The 18,786-nt window shown below is 49.1% G+C and overlaps 1 protein-coding gene across 1 annotated transcript in view; it reads right to left on the reverse strand.

The window, feature by feature from the left end:
- vps8 (VPS8 subunit of CORVET complex) overlaps positions 1–18,786 on the reverse strand; it is a gene marked incomplete at its 3' end in the record, with an annotated part of 57,664 nt that overhangs the window by 25,604 nt on the left and 13,274 nt on the right. Inside the window, 10 exon segments of the mRNA XM_076991874.1 lie at positions 175–397; positions 11,757–11,803; positions 12,152–12,238; positions 12,709–12,755; positions 13,448–13,538; positions 13,644–13,679; positions 14,456–14,530; positions 17,186–17,356; positions 17,592–17,672; positions 17,866–17,973. Of these exon segments, the coding sequence (XP_076847989.1) occupies positions 175–397; positions 11,757–11,803; positions 12,152–12,238; positions 12,709–12,755; positions 13,448–13,538; positions 13,644–13,679; positions 14,456–14,530; positions 17,186–17,356; positions 17,592–17,672; positions 17,866–17,973 (966 nt within the window).

Below are 18,786 nucleotides of genomic sequence, written 5' to 3' on the forward strand. Positions count from 1 at the left end.
GGGCCGCTCTGTGCCTTCGGACCCTACCGCCTTCGGATTTCAAACACACCGCGCCGAACACTCGTTTGGAAACAGACCAACACTGACCCGCTAACACTGGCCCGCTCGAGGTGCCGATTATTTCATCGGGGTGTTTGATTGCACATCTTCCTACATGCTCACACACGCACACACCTGCTGTATGTCTAGGTTGGTGATGTCCATGTGCACCAAACAGCCCTCCACGCTCTCCATCATGCCATTCTCCTGGAAGTAGCTCAGCAGGTCCCGCATGACGGGCGCGGTCAGGCAGCCAATCCGCTCGCTCAGGATGTAGGGCTCCAGGCTCTCCAGGAACACGCCCTTGGCCACGGGGTTCTCCACCAGCTTGGAGTAGATCTGGTTAAACAGCAGATCCCTGAACGCAACGAAACACATTGGACGTTGGAAGGTAGACCATGGAACAGAATGCAGACGTGTAAAGAAGGAAGCTGCGTAAATAATAACCCAACGAACGGCCAGTCCTGGAGCACAGACCAGCGTGTGGATCCTGGGGTGGGGTGAAAGGTCACAATCCCCATCACACCACCCATGCTCAGCTCTCAGCGCCTTTCACTGAAGGCCCCTGGGGCCAGGGGTCCCCTACCAAACACCACTGAAGGCCCCTGGGGCCAGAGGTCCCCTACCAAACACCACTGAAGGCCCCTGGGGCCAGGGGTCCCCTACCAAACACCACTGAAGGCCCCTGGGGCCAGAGGTCCCCTACCAAACACCAAAGAAACACAGCATCCTGCAGGTCCAGGAAACACCACCACTTAATCTCTGCACCATTATCTTGTAGAAGCAGGCTGCATATATGCATAAAGGCCCTGAAAGTTAGCGACACTCAGCACACATATCGACAGGACTAATCTGATCCCTTATTAGAAAAAAAAAAACTGTTCTCAGATCAGCAGGTAATGGCAACTTTCCAAATACCTGGAAGGCTTCTGTAGAGGTGGCTGAGTGGTTGTGAACGAGCTGTGAAGCTCAGAGTTCCTCACACGCGGTACATATGTGTGCTCCTAACAGGAGAGGTGATCCATTGCTGTGGTGTTTTTAGTGCTGTCTCAGTAGGGAGAGGGTCACATGCTACAGCAGGAACATCTGATCAAAGTACAAACCCTGATCTGTCTTTAGCAGCTCCCAGGCACTTTGTGATAAAGAAGTCACACATATGTACCAACACGCACATATGTACCAATACGCACTATGTACCAACACGCACATATGTACCAACATGCACACACACACATATGTACCAACACGCACATATGTACCAATACGCACATATGTACCAATACGCACACACACATATGTACCAACACGCACATATGTACCAACACACACATATGTACCAATACGCACATATGTACTAACACGCACATATGTACCAATACGCACATATGTACCAACACGCACATATGTACCAACACGCACATACACACACATATGTACCAATACGCACATATGTACCAACACGCACATATGTACCAACACGCACATATGTACCAACAACTACATACACACACATATGTACCAATACGCACATATGTACCAACACGCACATATACACACATATGTACCAATACGCACATATGTACCAACACGCACATATACACACATATGTACCAATACGCACATATGTACCAACTTGCACATACACACACATATGTACCAATACGCACATATGTACCAATACGCACATATGTACCAATACGCACACACACATATGTACCAACACGCACATATGTACCAACACACACATATGTACCAATACGCACATATGTACTAACACGCACATATGTACCAATACGCACATATGTACCAACACGCACATATGTACCAACACGCACATACACACACATATGTACCAATACGCACATATGTACCAACACGCACATATGTACCAACACGCACATATGTACCAACAAGTACATACACACACATATGTACCAATACGCACATATGTACCAACACGCACATATACACACATATGTACCAATACGCACATATGTACCAACACGCACATATACACACATATGTACCAATACGCACATATGTACCAACACGCACATACACACACATATGTACCAATACGCACATATGTACCAATACGCACATATGTACCAACACGCACATACACACACATATGTACCAATACGCATATATGTACCAACACGCACATATGTACCAACACGCACATGTGTACCAACACGCGCACACACACATATATGTACCAACGCGCACATACACACATGTACCAACACGCACACAAACACACACATATGTACCAACGCGCACATATGTACCAACATGCACACACACACATATATGTACCAACGCGCACATATATACCAACACGCACATTTGTACCAACACGCACATATGTACCAACACGCACATATGTACCAACACGCACACAGACATATGTACCAATACGCACATATGTACCAATACGCACATATGTACCAATACGCACATGTACCAACACGCACATACACACACATATGTACCAATATGCACATATGTACCAACACGCACATATGTACCAACACGCACATATGTACCAACACGCGCACACACACATATATGTACCAACGCGCACATACACACATGTACCAACACGCACACAAACACACACATATGTACCAACGCGCACATATGTACCAATGCGCACATATGTACCAACATGCACACACACACACACACACACACATATGTACCAACGCGCACCTATATACCAACACGCACATTTGTACCAACACGCACATATGTACCAACACGCACATATGTACCAACACGCACACACACACACATATGTACCAAATTGGTACATATGTGTGTGTGTGTGCGTGTTGGTACATATGTGCGTGTTGGTACATATGTGCATGTTGGTACATATGTGCGTATTTGTACATATGTGCACGTTGGTACGTGTGTGCGTGTTGGTACATATGTGCGTGTTGGTATATATGTGCGCGTTGGTACATATGTGAGTGTATGTGCGTGTTGGTACATATGTGCATGTTGGTACATATGTGCGTTTTGGTATATATGTGCGCGTTGGTACATATGTGTTTATGTGCGTGTTGGTACATATGTGCGTGTATGTGCGTGTTGGTACATATGTGCGTATTGGTACATATGTGCGTATTGGTACTACCAATACGCACATATGTACCAATACGCACATATGTACCAACACGCACACACGTACCAACGTGCACATATGTACAAATACGCACATATGTACCAACATGCACATATGTACCAACACGCACATACACACACATATGTACCAACGCGCACATATATACCAACACGCACATATGTACCAACACGCACATATGTACCAACACGCACACACACACATATGTACAAATACGCACATATGTATAAATACGCACATATGTATAAATACGCACATATGTACAAATACGCACATATGTACCAATACACACATATGTACCAATACGCACATATGTACCAACACGCACACACACACATATATACCAACGCGCACATATGTACCAATACGCACATACAAACACATATGTACCAACACGCACATATGTACAAATACGCACATATGTACCAACACGCACATATGTACCAACACACACATACACGCACATATGTACAAACATACACATATGTACCAACACGCACATATGTACCAACGCACACATATTTACCAATAAGCACATATGTACCAACACGCACATACACACACATATGTACAAATACGCACATATGTACAAACACGCACATATTTACAAACACGCACATATTTACCAATACGCACATATGTACCAACACGCACATATGTACCAACATGCATATATGTACCAGTACGCACACATATACCAACACGCACATACACGCACATATGTACCAACGCGCACATATTTACCAATACACACATATGTACCAACACGCACATATGTACCAACACGCACATACACGCACATATGTACAAACACGCACATATGTACCAACACGCACATACACGCACACATATACCAACACGCACATATGTACAAACACGCACATATGTACCAACACGCACATATGTACCAACACGCACATATGTACCAACACGCACACACACACACACACACGTGTACCAACCCGCACACATGTACCAACCCGCACATATGTACCAACACGCACATATGTACCAACACGCACATACACGCACATATGTACCAACACGCACATATGTACAAACACGCACATATGTACCAACACGCACATATGTACCAACACGCACATATGTACCAACACGCACATACACGCACACATATACCAACACGCACATATGTACCAACACGCATATATGTACCAACACGCACACACACACACACACACACACGTGTACCAACCCGCACATATGTACCAACACGCACATATGTACCAACACGCACATACACGCACATATGTACCAACACGCACATACACACACATATGTACCAACACGCACATACACACACATATGTACCAACACGCACATACACACATATGTACCAACACGCACATACACACACACATGTACCAACAAGCACATATGTACCAACACGCACATAGACGCACACATATGTACCAACACGCACATACATGCACACATATGTACCAACACGCACATATGTACCAACACGCACATACACACACATATGTACCAACACGCACATACACACATATGTACCAACACGCACATACACACATATGTACCAACACGCACATGCACACACATATGTACCAACAAGCACATATGTACCAACACGCACATAGACGCACACATATGTACCAACATGCACATACATGCACACATATGTACCAACAAGCACATATGTACCAACACGCACATAGACGCACACATATGTACCAACATGCACATACATGCACACATATGTACCAACAAGCACATATGTACCAACACGCACATAGACGCACACATATGTACCAATATGCACATACATGCACACATATGTACCAACAAGCACATATGTACCAACACGCACATAGACGCACACATATGTACCAACACGCACATACATGCACACATATATGTACCAAACACTATACTAAGCACAGACAGGAAAACTACAGCTGGCTGTATGATTTTTTTTTTATCACATTTACTTCTCAAATAAACATTTAGGATTTTCACACAATTTCTACACAGCATTCTATAAGGAAATACGTGCAAAACACGTGCAGACACAGACAAACACGTGCAAACAAATACGTGAGATCAGCTGCACTAGCTCAAGGTTCAGGAACACTGCACGGACACCTGCCTTCCTCACTAGTGTTAGCCCAGTCAGGAAGGCGTGACACAATCTTAGCGCTGCGTGTAGAGACCGTCAGGTGACTGTTATCACCTGACACCCCTGAGAGGATATGACACAACAGGAAAAGGAAGTCACCTGCAGCGTTGGCTTCTGGGAAACAAGCTACTTTGGAAACCCAAGAAAATGGCTCCGCACACAATTGTAACTAATGCGAGAAATTTACTTCATAAATGTTCCTAAAAGAGGCCAAAATGCAGAGTACAATTTTTAGTTTTTAAACATGGGGCAAAGAAATTTTAATGGGCTGAAATCTTTAAACTAAACTAAATCTGCAGGAGAAAAAGAAAAGCAGACTTATATTATTCTGCACAGTCCAGCCATGCGACAACAGCAATTTAACAAATACACACGGTGAGAGAACCGATAAGAGGAAAGAGAGAGATGTAATGAGGGAAAGAAAAGAGGGAGATAATGACAAAACAGAGCAAAGGAGAGGGAGGACAAGTGACAGAATGAGAAAGAGATAGAGGGGGAGAAAGAAAGGGAGGGAGGGGGAATGACAGAGAGAGGGAGAAGAAGAGAGGGAAACAAGGAAGGAAGGAGAGGATGAGAGAGAGAACAAGAAAGGGAGAGAGAGAGAGAGAGAGAGAGAGTGAAAAGACAGAGAGTGCATGTGGGAGAGATAGAGAGAGAACTAATGACATTTCCCAGGCCTAAATGAGAACAGAGCCCTGGAGGTCCTCTGATGGTTTGAGTGGAGTAGAGTCCATCTAATTACACCCATAACTCTGTGTGCAGACTCACAACACAAGCCCAGTGTTAGAGCTCACAGCAGCTCTGCACTCAAGGGCAGACGCCCCCACACACACACCCCCACCCACACACACCTAACCACCGTGGACCACAGACACACATCCAAACACCAAAGTTCAAAAGAGGCAGGATACATACAACTCACAGCGTGGCTGCTTACATAATTGCTTACATAATGCCACCCTCAACCAAAACTTGAGTAGAGACCGACTGGCCGAGTGTCGAGGCCACACCCTCCACAGCCCAGCCAGCCACACCCCCACATCCCAGCCAGCCACACCCCCCCACAGCCCCGACAGCTTGTTGACTTCGTTAACACGAGCCCTCATGGATCAGGATGGACACTAGGCAGGGTGGACTCCAGGACCAGGGTGGACTACCCAACATATGTGACTGTGTGGATGGGGTGGGGAGTGGCCATGGACTTTTTAAATGAAATACTGATCATGCATCTGCTTTATAGTGTGGTTATAATCCAGGTGTTGTTAAATAATCCCAAATTAAATACGGAAATAAATCTGTGATAACAAAAATAATTCTTCTATGATTCTTTAGGAAACTATTCAGTGCATAATGAACTCTCAAATTTCACCACAACTGGATTGTTTTGATATGTTATATTAATGGTTTGTATTCCAACGTCTGCTTCTATCCTCTGACAGACCACCACATAGACCTGATAATGTCTGACAGACCACCAAAGAGACCTGATAATGTCTAACAGACCACCAAAGAAACCTGCTCACCTCTGACAAACCACAATATAGACCTGCTGACCTGACAGGCCACCACATAGACCTGCTCACCTCTGACAGACCACCAGATAGACCTGCTCACCTCTGACAGACTCCACTCTGTAGAGTGCTGGGGCTTTCTTTTGTAGAGCCCCAGCAAAAAGAAATGGGAGTTCTGGATTTAGTGGACAGTTATACTGAATATTGCACAGAGAATTGCATTTATTCTGGCCAAAGTGTGAGAGTGTACTTTAGCGAATCTGATTCTAATGGAGTACAATCCATTTAGTCATTCCACAATCCACACTGCTGAAATGCCAACTTCACATCCATCACCACACATCAATCCATTTATCTGCACAGAAGACACGAGCCGAGCGAGAGAGCGAGTGCAGACAGAAGAGAAAAAGAGAGAAAGTGTGCGGGTATAAAAAGGGAGGCAGAATTTCTACGTTCATTTCTTGAACTTTGGCTGATGTTCTAGACAATAATGAGTGTGTCTATATGAGTTTAGCCTTGGGATAACACGAGGGCTTTGTGTGTGTGTGTGTGTGTGTGTGTGCGCATGTGTGTGTGTGAGAGAGAGAGAGTGTGAGTGTATGAGGACAGGCAGACACATCCTCCCTCACTCTCAAACCAAAGCACATCCAAATAACACCAGCACAATTACGGAAGCTCATACACACGGTCCAGTGGTCCTCACAAAAAAGCTGAAAGCAAGGGGAAAATAAATTGTGTGTGTGTGTGTGTGTGTGTGTGTGTGTGTAGCTGGACAGCCTCATGCTCGTTTAAGAGAGGGAGGACTATGACGGGGGCAGGCTGGGTTGTGAGTGTGTGTGTGTGTGTGTGTGTGTGTGTGTGTGTGTGTGTGTGTGTGTGTGTAGCTGGACAGCCTCATGCTCGTTTAAGAGAGGGAGGACTATGACGGGGGCAGGCTGGGTTGTGAGTGTGTGTGTGTGTGTGTGTGTGTGTGTGTGTGTGTGTGTGTGTGTGTAGCTGGCCTCATGCTCGTTTAAGAGTGGGAGGACTATGACGGGGGCAGGCTGGGTTGTGAGTGAGTGTGTGTGTGTGTGTGTGTGTGTGTGTGTGTGTGTGTGTGTAGCTGGACAGCCTCATGCTCGTTTAAGAGAGGGAGGACTATGACGGGGGCAGGCTGGGTTGTGTGTGTGTGTGTAGCTGGCCTCATGCTCGTTTAAGAGAGGGAGGTCTATGACGGGGGCAGGCTGGGTTGTGAGTAAAGGAAACATGCTGAACTCTAATGGGTTTGGGCAGAAACCACAGGCAAAGGGGAGAGAGGCACCATTAAAGAGGCTTATAAACATGAACCAGCAACAACGTGTGTGTGAGTGTGAGTGAGTGAGTGAGTGAGAGAGTGAGAGAGAGAGAGAGAGAAATGTGCTTCTCTTCTATGGCATTTTCTTTTGTGTTTTACTGTGAGATGGAGCAACCAGACAGAGAGAAGAGACCGTCTCTTCTGCATGGCTGACGATCATGTGTGAGTGGTGTGTGTGTGAGTGGTGTGTGTGTGCGTACGGACGTGTGCTAGCTCACATTTCAACAAAAGAGCTGAGAACACCCAGGCAGACGAGACCCACACTTAACCCTGCTATCTGAGGACAAACACCACGGCGCCTTTTCTCAACGTTTTTTTACCCAGTGTTTACCGAAGGATGAAAGAAACCCCGAGTTACGCAGACAGATAGCACATCCGCTGCATTCCAGGAGACATCAAAATAGCACCGTAAAATAAAATACTGACAAACAGACCTGTGTATGGCATACCGTAAACACTGACAAATACATCTGAACACCGGCGAACCGTAAACACTGACAAATACAACTGAACACCGGCGAACCGTAAACACTGACAAATACATCTGAACACCGGCGAACCGTAAACACTGACAAATACAACTGAACACCGGCGAACCGTAAACACTGACAAATACATCTGAACACTGTCAAACATTTTTAAAGCATCAAAATGCCTATATCGATATGATAGCACCAATATATATATTGAACAATATATATACAATATATATTCCTATTGAATACATTTTTTAACATGAGCATCTGCTACATTTAAAAAAATAGTGTCAGGATGATCTGAGAACAGCTGGGGACTGGAGGTTAATGGAAGCATCTCATCAGGAGCGGAGAGTCCCACTGTTCTCAGACCTGCGTGAGCCCAGATCAAGGAGCTTAATTAGGGTGGGGCGGAGGAAGAGACTGCTGCACAGGCCAGGAGGATTTCTGGGGCTACTAGGTGGTTAAGGGCGGTCTGCTCTTCGTCTCTCTTCTTCCTCTCATTAACACAGCTCCAGAGGTGCTGAGTCACACATGTGAGTGTGAGGACACACACACACACCTAGAGGAGCATGTGCGTTCACACACACAAGTACATACACACACTGTACACAAATTAACACCCCAAGAACTCTCAGTATCTCTGACTATCTCTCATGCTTACTAATCAACACACAGCCTCCCTCACGTTTATACACACACTCATACACATACACACATACACACACACGAGTGCGCACGCACACACACACACACACACACACACACACACACACACACACACACACACACACACACACACACACTCAGACAGGTGAGGAGGAAAAACAGACAGCGAAGAGACAGAACCCTGAAGAACGGAGCCACGCCCCATCTCCCAGCAGACTAGGAAAGTTACGGCACACCTCTGGGGACACTACGGTTTTTTTAACGTGGCTATTCGATTGCACAATAAAAATATAATGGCGGTCAGAAAACGAAAACAGAAAACAACAACATGACACAGCAGGAGGAGACGTTGCTGGCGGCCTGCAGGGTCGTTCCTCCTCAGAACCGACGTGCACGACCTGCACACGCAGCTTCCTCAACCGAGAGTCACTACTGCAGCTGCAGCGTGCAGGACGCAGGGCCACTGCTAACTGACCTGCCCCGAGAACCGCCTCCTCACTAACTGACCCGCCCCGAGAACCACCCGCTTATTAACTGACCCGCCCCCGAGAACCGCCCCCTCACTAACTGACCCGCCCCGAGAACCGCCCCCTCACTAACTGACCCGCCCCCGAGAACCGCCCCCTCACTAACTGACCCGCCCCCGAGAACCACCCGCTTATCAACTGACCCGCCCCCGAGAACCGCCCCCTCACTAACTGACCCGCCCCCGAGAACCGCCCCCTCACTAACTGACCCGCCCCGAGAACCACCCCCTCACTAACTGACCCACCCCGAGAACCACCCCCTCACTAACTGAGCCGCTCCAAGAACCGCCCGCTCACTAACTGACACGCCCCCGAGAACCGCCTCATCACTAACTGACCCGCCCCCGAGAACTACCTGCTTACTAACTGACATGCCCCAAGAACCGCCCCCTCACTAACTGACCCGCCCCCGAGAACTGCCCCCTCACTAACTGACCCGCCCCCGAGAACCGCCCCCGAGAACCGCACCCTCACTAACTGACCCACCCCGAGAACCGCCCCCTCACTAACTGACTCACCCCGAGAACCGTCCCCTCACTAACTGAGCCACCCCAAGAACCGCCCGCTCACTGACACGCCCCCGAGAACCGCCCGCTCACTAACTGACCCGCCCCCGAGAACCACCCGCTTACTGACACTCCCCAAGAACTGCCCCCTCACTAACTGACCCGCCCCCGAGAACCACCCCCTCACTAACTGACCCGCCCCCGAGAACCACCCGCTTACTAACTGACACGCCCCGAGAACCGCCCCCTCACTAACTGACACGCCCCCGAGAACCGCACCCTCACTAACTGACCCGCCCCAAGAACCGCCCCCTCACTAACTGACCCGCCCCGAGAACCGCCCCCCTCACTAACTGACCCGCCCCCGAGAACCACACCCTCACTAACTGACCCGCCCCGAGAACCGCCCCCTCACTAACTGACACGCCCCCGAGAACCGCACCCTCACTAACTGACCCGCCCCAAGAACCACCCCCTCAAGTCCAAACGCCTCCATCCCGTCTCACAGATTTGCTGACTCATGTAAGGGCTGATGTCATATCTGCTGACTCATGCCCTTCACACAAGGGCTTGGTAGATGGTTGATTAATCATGTCTTGCATGTGAGAATGTACTGGATGTGTGATTAATCGTGCCTTTCACCATGCTAGATGACAACTGCTTGCCTCACAACCCGTACGAGTGTCACACTGCTGAAACCCTGCAACGTTTCCAATGGTAACGAGTACACTGTGTGTGGCCTGGCCATGGTGGTGATCAATGATGATGATGATAATAATAATGGAAATAACAACATTAATAACAACAATAATAATAAATCCACAAGTTTACTCCATCTTCAGAGCTGTATTTTGGCTCTTTTTGGCTAAATGAATTATGATAGTGTAGTGAGGTAGAGAGTCTGTAACCACAGCTGAACAAAAGCTTACAAATGAACAATCACATCACCAGGGAGTAAAACAGCCACCCGGTGAGTACAAAACAATATTAATATGTAATAAACAGAATATTACTGTGTATTATTAACAAGATATCAATGCTCCATATGATAAATATCCCAGTTATCAAGAACAGTACATTGAGATGCACTTATTTCATGGGTATTTGATTAATCATGCCTTTCATATGAGATTGTGTGAGTATTTGATGAATCATGCCTTTCACATGATCCAGAAAAATAATTTTGACCAAACACACACAGGTTTAAACCATCCTGGTTTTATAATATATGTGTAAGAGATAAGAATCGCAAATACGACACAATGTAAACGTATCACAGTGTTTCTGTCTATACTGCCTGGTCCTAGTTGAGTGTGTGTGTGTGTGTGTGTGTGTGTGTGTGTGTGTCATAAGGTGTGGTGTTAGAGGTGAAACATCACTTACACCCTCTGCAGAAGAAGACAGTAATCTACCACGACAGGCACCATGTCCTAGAGAAGGTGAGAGATGGAGAGAGTGGGAGAGAGGGAAAAAGAGTGGGGGAGAGGGAGAGAGGGAGGGAGAGTGAGAGAGAGGGAGGGAGAGAGGGAAAAAGAGTGGGAGAGAGGGAGGTTTATGACAGATGCTTTTTAAAGAAAAAAAACTCTGGGACAAGCACAGACAGAAGGTCTCCCCAATGTATACACACACACACACACACACACACACACACACCATAAAAGGATAAAATCATGCAAATGTGTTGTCCTAAGGAATGAAGGTGTGTTACAGCCTTGTAGTGTGAGGCAGGTCACCAGCGGGGGGGTGTGGCCCCCCACGCAGCAGCCCGGACGTCTCACCTGGAAGTGCTGCTCCAGCACCTGGACCTTGCCCTCGGGACACCTCCTCAACCAGCGCTCCACATACTGGAACAGAACCTCCACCATCTGAGAGGAGACAGGAGGGTTGGGTCAGGACGGAGGGTTAGGGGGAATATTGCATCTGTCTTCACTCAGACGGAACACACACACACGCACACACACACAAACACACACACAAATACACACACGGCTGAGAGGACTTCCAGCCTTCGCTCAGCTGTCTAAATGTCCTGGTGTGAGTATCAGTACAGTCTGTAGCTCAATAAAACCAGGATGACTCAGATATACCCAGGCCACCATACACACACACACACACACACACACACACACACACACACACACACACACACACACACACACACACACATTGCTGTTCTTCTCGTCAGCGGCAGACAGCTCCTGCAGGTCTCTAATCACCATGTAACCAGTGAGTTTGGAGAGGGGCTCATGTTAGCTTTAATGGAAGCCCACCGGTCTGCGCCCCCCCCAGGCTAGACTTCCTCTCCTAGTGCCAGAGTTGCTCTGCAGGATGTTACCTTGTCAGCCACAACCGCCTTCCTCTTCACCGGGTCTCCAAACAGGCCTTGCACACCAGTCACAACCAGTCCGGGGGGATGAGGAGATCACCACGCCAACCGCCACAACAGCCAAACAAGATTTATAAACAAAAATTAATAATAACATTCATCTGAGCCCCTGAACCCATCAGTCCAGTGGGATATATCCTCTCTAAAACTCTCAGAAGAGCCCGTTTTTAAAAATATATTGTAATTACTGCAGTTTTCTGTACGTACTGTTCTATTTTTAATTAATTAATTTAATTAATTGACGCCACCAGAGACACGCCAGACCTCAGGAGGCTAATGAGAGAAATGAGACATTAAGGAAAGTCTCTTTACAGTCTCACTCTCCGGCCAAGAGCCATCAGCCAACACACGTCTGGTGTCTTCTTCTACACTTCAGCACTGGAACTACGCCACCAATGTAGATAATGAATAAGGCCAGTCGGTCCCCAACCACAGTGGTGTTTGTAAACAGGGCCCAACTCGTCCATCTTGCCTGGTTAGGTTATAATACGGTTTTGAATTAAGTCTTTAGCTTCGTTGATTCGTTCATTTTTTGACTCTGGAGTCATTAGAGTGATATCTGAACTGAGACACAGGAGTCTGCAGCATCTCAGGCCGCGTGTCCTGGTGGAGACCTCCGCCCGCTTGGTGAGACGGAGCTTCAGCAGGTGGGGCAGGCATAGGTCTGGACTGGGGTGGGTGGACTCACCCACGACTGCTTTGGCCGTGCCCTCGTGGAAGGACCAGGCTAAGGAGAGAGCCTCCGTGAACTTCTCTTGCTTCAAGAAGTGCTCCACCCTCTGTCGGGGGAGCAGGAGAAACAAACTGAGCTACAGCAGGCGACGGAGAACCGCAAAAATGAGGCCCGGGCGTGGGCGGAGACACGGGGCACCCAGGACACGTACCTCACGCCAGGTCCTCAGGGTCATGATGTGGACGGACTGCGAAAGGAAAGACAGGCACATAATGAGGCTTTCAGACGCGTGTCGCGAAACAGAGGTTCCTAACGGAGCAACGGCGAGAAGCCTCGACGCACGAGGTGATCCGTGAGAAGGCTGTTCATCCACCGCGCATTTTAATTGCACTGACCTGCCAACACCTCTGATTGTTTACCTGCTGACATTTTCCCAGGAAGCAGCCCCCCCCCCCCTCCTTCTCAGGTAAACTGGCACTTCACCCAGAGCCGAGCAGGCCTCGATGAATATTCACGCCACTCGCATTATGCGCGCTGTCTCATTAGCATAATCGCAGCGCTGCGTGCCAGAGAGTTCAGTCCGACGTGCTGGGAGGATCAGCTGGAAAGCTCGGCGTTTAGCCACCATTACAGCCTGCCAGGGCTCAGACACACTCTCGCCCCCAGCCCGGGGTCGTTTATAGATCGCTTTTGACTCCGCACAACTACACCGCGCCCGCACAATCGCCGGTCCGCGTAAGGAGACTTACAAGAAGCCGCTGCCCCTCCCCCGCTGCACGACCGCTGTCGGTTATTGTTGCACGTCTACGTTTTCCATCGTTTGAATTCAAACGTCCTTTTCCAGTTGCATCATGTAATCGCTAAAAGGGAGAATGCGCTTTGAAATCCGCATGGCGGGGAGGTTTTAGAAGGGCTGTCGGCTGTAGGAACCCTGAGTGTTCTGAATGAAAGGGGCTCAAAAGGGACCTGACGGCTTTCGCTCACCTGTTCGTCTCCACGGAACGTTCTTATCGGAGCACCTACCTTGGTTCCTAGGTAGAAGATCTGGCCCGCGTAGCTGCACACTGACTGGTAGCATGCTCGCTCCCCAACCAGGGCCTGTGGGAAGACAACAGTGCATTAATGACTGGAGCACAAACCCTGTCCACCCTGTCCTGGAGGACAACACTGACCCTGTCCACTCTACCCCAACACTGAATCCAGGAGGACAACACTGACCTTGTCCACTCTACCCCAATACTGAATCCAGGAGGACGACACTAACCCTGTCCACTCTACCCCAATACTGAATCCAGGAGGACGACACTAACCCTGTCCACTCTACCCCAATACTGAATCCAGGAGGACAACACTAACTCTGTCCACTCTACCCCAATACTGAATCCAGGAGGACGACACTAACCCTGTCCACTCAACCCCAACACAGAATCCAGGAGGACAACACTAACCCTGTCCACTCAACCCCAACACAGAATCCAGGAGGACAACACTAACTCTGTCCACTCTACCCCAATACTGAATCCAGGAGGACAACACTAACCCTGTCCACTCTATCCCAATACTGAATCCAGGAGGACGACACTGACCCTGTCCACTTTACCCTAATACTGAATCCTGGAGGACGACACTAACCCTGTCCACTCTACCCCAACACTGAATACAGGAGGACGACACTGACCCTGTCCACTCTACCCCAATACTGAATCCAGGAGGACGACACTAACCCTGTCCACTCTACCCCAATACTGAATCCAGGAGGACAACACTAACCCTGTCCACTCTACCACAACACTGAATCCAGGAGGACAACACTAACCCTGTCCACTCAACCCCAACACTGAATCCAGGAGGACAACACTAACCCTGTCCACTCTACCCCAATACTGAATCCAGGAGGACAACACTGACCCTGTCCACTCTACCACAACACTGAATCCAGGAGGACAACACTAACCCTGTCCACTCAACCCCAACACTGAATCCAGGAGGACAACACTAACCCTGTCCACTCTACCCCAATACTGAATCCAGGAGGACAACACTAACCCTGTCCACTCTACCCCAATACTGAATCCAGGAGGACGACACTAACCCTGTCCACTCTACCCCAATACTGAATCCAGGAGGACAACACTAACCCTGTCCACTCTACCCCAACACTGAATACAGGAGGACGACACTGACCCTGTCCACTCTACCCCAATACTGAATCCAGGAGGACAACACTGACCCTGTCCACTCTACCCCAATACTGAATCCAGGAGGACAACACTGACCCTGTCCACTCTACCACAACACTGAATCCAGGAGGACAACACTAACCCTGTCCACTCAACCCCAACACTGAATCCAGGAGGACAACACTAACCCTGTCCACTCTACCCCAATACTGAATCCAGGAGGACAACACTGACCCTGTCCACTCTACCCCAATACTGAATCCAGGAGGACAACACTAACCCTGTCCACTCTACCCCAACACTGAATCCAGGAGGACAACACTAACCCTGTCCACTCTACCCCAACACTGAATACAGGAGGACGACACTAACCCTGTCCACTCTACCCCAACACTGAATACAGGAGGACGACACTGACCCTGTCCACTCTACCCCAATACTGAATCCAGGAGGACGACACTAACCCTGTCCACTCTACCCCAATACTGAATCCAGGAGGACAACACTAACCCTGTCCACTCTACCCCAACACTGAATCCAGGAGGACAACACTAACCCTGTCCACTCTACCCCAACACTGAATACAGGAGGACGACACTGACCCTGTCCACTCTACCCCAATACTGAATCCAGGAGGACAACACTGACCCTGTCCACTCTACCCCAACACTGAATCCAGGAGGACAACACTAACTCTGTCCACTCTACCCCAACACTGAATCCAGGAGGACAACACTAACCCTGTCCACTCTATCCCAATACTGAATCCAGGAGGACAACACTAACCCTGTCCACTCTACCCCAACACTGAATCCAGGAGCTCACATTAATGTGTTTGATCATAATGAAACTGACTTTCCTGATATCATGATATAATGTGACTACACTCATCACAAATGAATACAGAAAAAGCACGCAAGATGAAAGCAATCCAATGGTAATCCATGTTACCTAAACATCGCCATTAGAGTCCCACATTCCTGTCATCAACACTTCAGTACCTCACACTGGTACCCAGTTACCCCTACTGGTCTCAGTGCTCACTCTTCTAATTGGGCTTCTCCTTCTGCACTGGTTACATGGAGCTGCGTGTGCTGATCGGGTCGGGCGCTACGGCAGCAGGGAGAACTCTGTGGCCTCGCCTCACCACTCAGCCGTTCAACACCGAGGATCATTACGCCCAACGGCACAAACACCGAAGGTTTATTAACTTTGCAGTAGCTGCGTGTGGACATCAGAAGCCTACGCGCTCACGAGAACAGAGGCAACAAACCATAAAGCCCAGAAAGATGAGCGTGATGTGCTTATCTCTGCATTCTTCAAACTGCTTCAAAAACACTTCATCTTTATGTCCGTTCCTTATTTACTGCTTTCATAAGGAATCAACTGAATAACTACATTAAAAAAAGCTATAATACTATAGGACATCCTGTTTTATCCTATAATACTATAACACTATAGGACATTCAAGTCACTTTACAGTAATAATAATTCCATCCTCTTACCTATCATCATCATCATCATCATCAAGACGTGCACGTTAGCCCTCCCCCAACCCACAGGTGGCGCTCACCAGGGCCTGGCTGACATTCCCCCCCGTGGCCAGGGACTTGAAGTGGCTGCTGTTGTACACCAGCTGGACCTCGTGCAGGTCCAGGGTCTCCAGCTCCTCCTGACTGGGCCGGTCCAGCACGTGCAGCTTCTCACCGCTGTCCATCAGCACCAGAGTGCGCGGGTTCAGCCACTGGGACACAGAGGGAGGCGGGTCACACGCTCCGCTCGGCCAATGCCTCGCATCAAGCAGTGCAAAGCAGCTTCACGATTGGTCGAGCTTCCTCTGGTCATCAGACGCAGCAAAGTGAAGCGTTCACACCCCGTGAAGATCAACAAGCGAGAAATGCCATGGCAACAGGAGGAGGACTGTGACACGGCAGAGTGAGCTGTGATCACCACGGAGACGCCCGACACACTGCACACACCGTCACACTGATGAGGTCACAGCTGAGCTGCAACTGTCGCTGTTTGATGACATGGACAGTTCCTGCCTCGTCCTTCTTCACCTGGGAGTGCACACACACGCACACACACACACACACACGCACGCACACGCACGCACGCACACGCACACACACATTATGGTTAAAATGCCCTAACTGTATCTGTATTGACACCAACAACACATACATCTGTTTCCCATTACTAATAAATGCTGTATGTAAATCTAATGGCTCTGATTGGCCGTAGCCAGGTTACCAGCAGGAAGTGGACGGCGTCGCCTCTGCAGAAGGCCAGAACGGGGTTCACCGCTTTCTGGACGGCTGCAAACTGCCACGCCAGCACCGGGACGGTGGCCGGATCCGTCTGGGTCCACAACAACACAGCGTCAGAGAGACATCCCTCTTACCGTCTCCACATTCTGGACAATGTGGCTGGCTTATATCACACTCCAAAACACATGAAGAAATACAACAATGTTGCTGAAAGAACAGCCAGCCGCTGGCTCCATGGTGTACAAGGGACACGCCCAGCCGCCAGGGACACGCCCAGCAGCCAGGGACACGCCCACTAGCCAGGGACACGCCCACTAGCCAGGGACACGCCGCCCCCGACTGAAAGAGTCCGCCCCTGTGCTGCAAACACAGAGTATCCATATCCAAATGGGGTGGGAGGGAGAGACAGAGGGAGAGAGGGAGAGAGGGAGAGAGAGAGAGAGAGAGAGAGAGAGAGAGAGAGGGAGGGAGAGAGAGGAGAGAGAGAGAGAGAGAGAGAGGGAGGGAGAGAGGAGAGAGAGAGAGAGAGAGAGAGGGAGGGAGAGAGGAGAGAGAGAGAGAGAGAGAGAGAGAGAGAGAGAGAGAGATGAGTACAGGAGACCTCCCCCTCACCCCTCTGCTCAGCGCAGTCTGTCAGAAGTCCACAGGGAAGCCCAGGACGTCTCCGCCCTTCTCCGCCCCTGCTAAGAGAGCCAGCTGGGCTCAGCTGGGCGTGCTGTTCCCCCACCTGACTGCAGCGCACCTGTGGGGGCGGGCCAAGGGGGCGGGCCAGGGGGTGGGCCGGGGCAGCCTTGAGCACGCCCCCACGCCCTTGGCTGCTGCCAGCTACAGCTGGCAGACTAATGCAGGAGGAGAGGAGTGAGCCATTCAGCACCATAATTACATCTCTCTGTGGAGCTCTATG

Source organism: Brachyhypopomus gauderio, unplaced genomic scaffold, assembly GCF_052324685.1.
Source record: "Brachyhypopomus gauderio isolate BG-103 unplaced genomic scaffold, BGAUD_0.2 sc86, whole genome shotgun sequence".
Classification (NCBI taxonomy): Eukaryota; Metazoa; Chordata; class Actinopteri; order Gymnotiformes; family Hypopomidae; genus Brachyhypopomus; species Brachyhypopomus gauderio.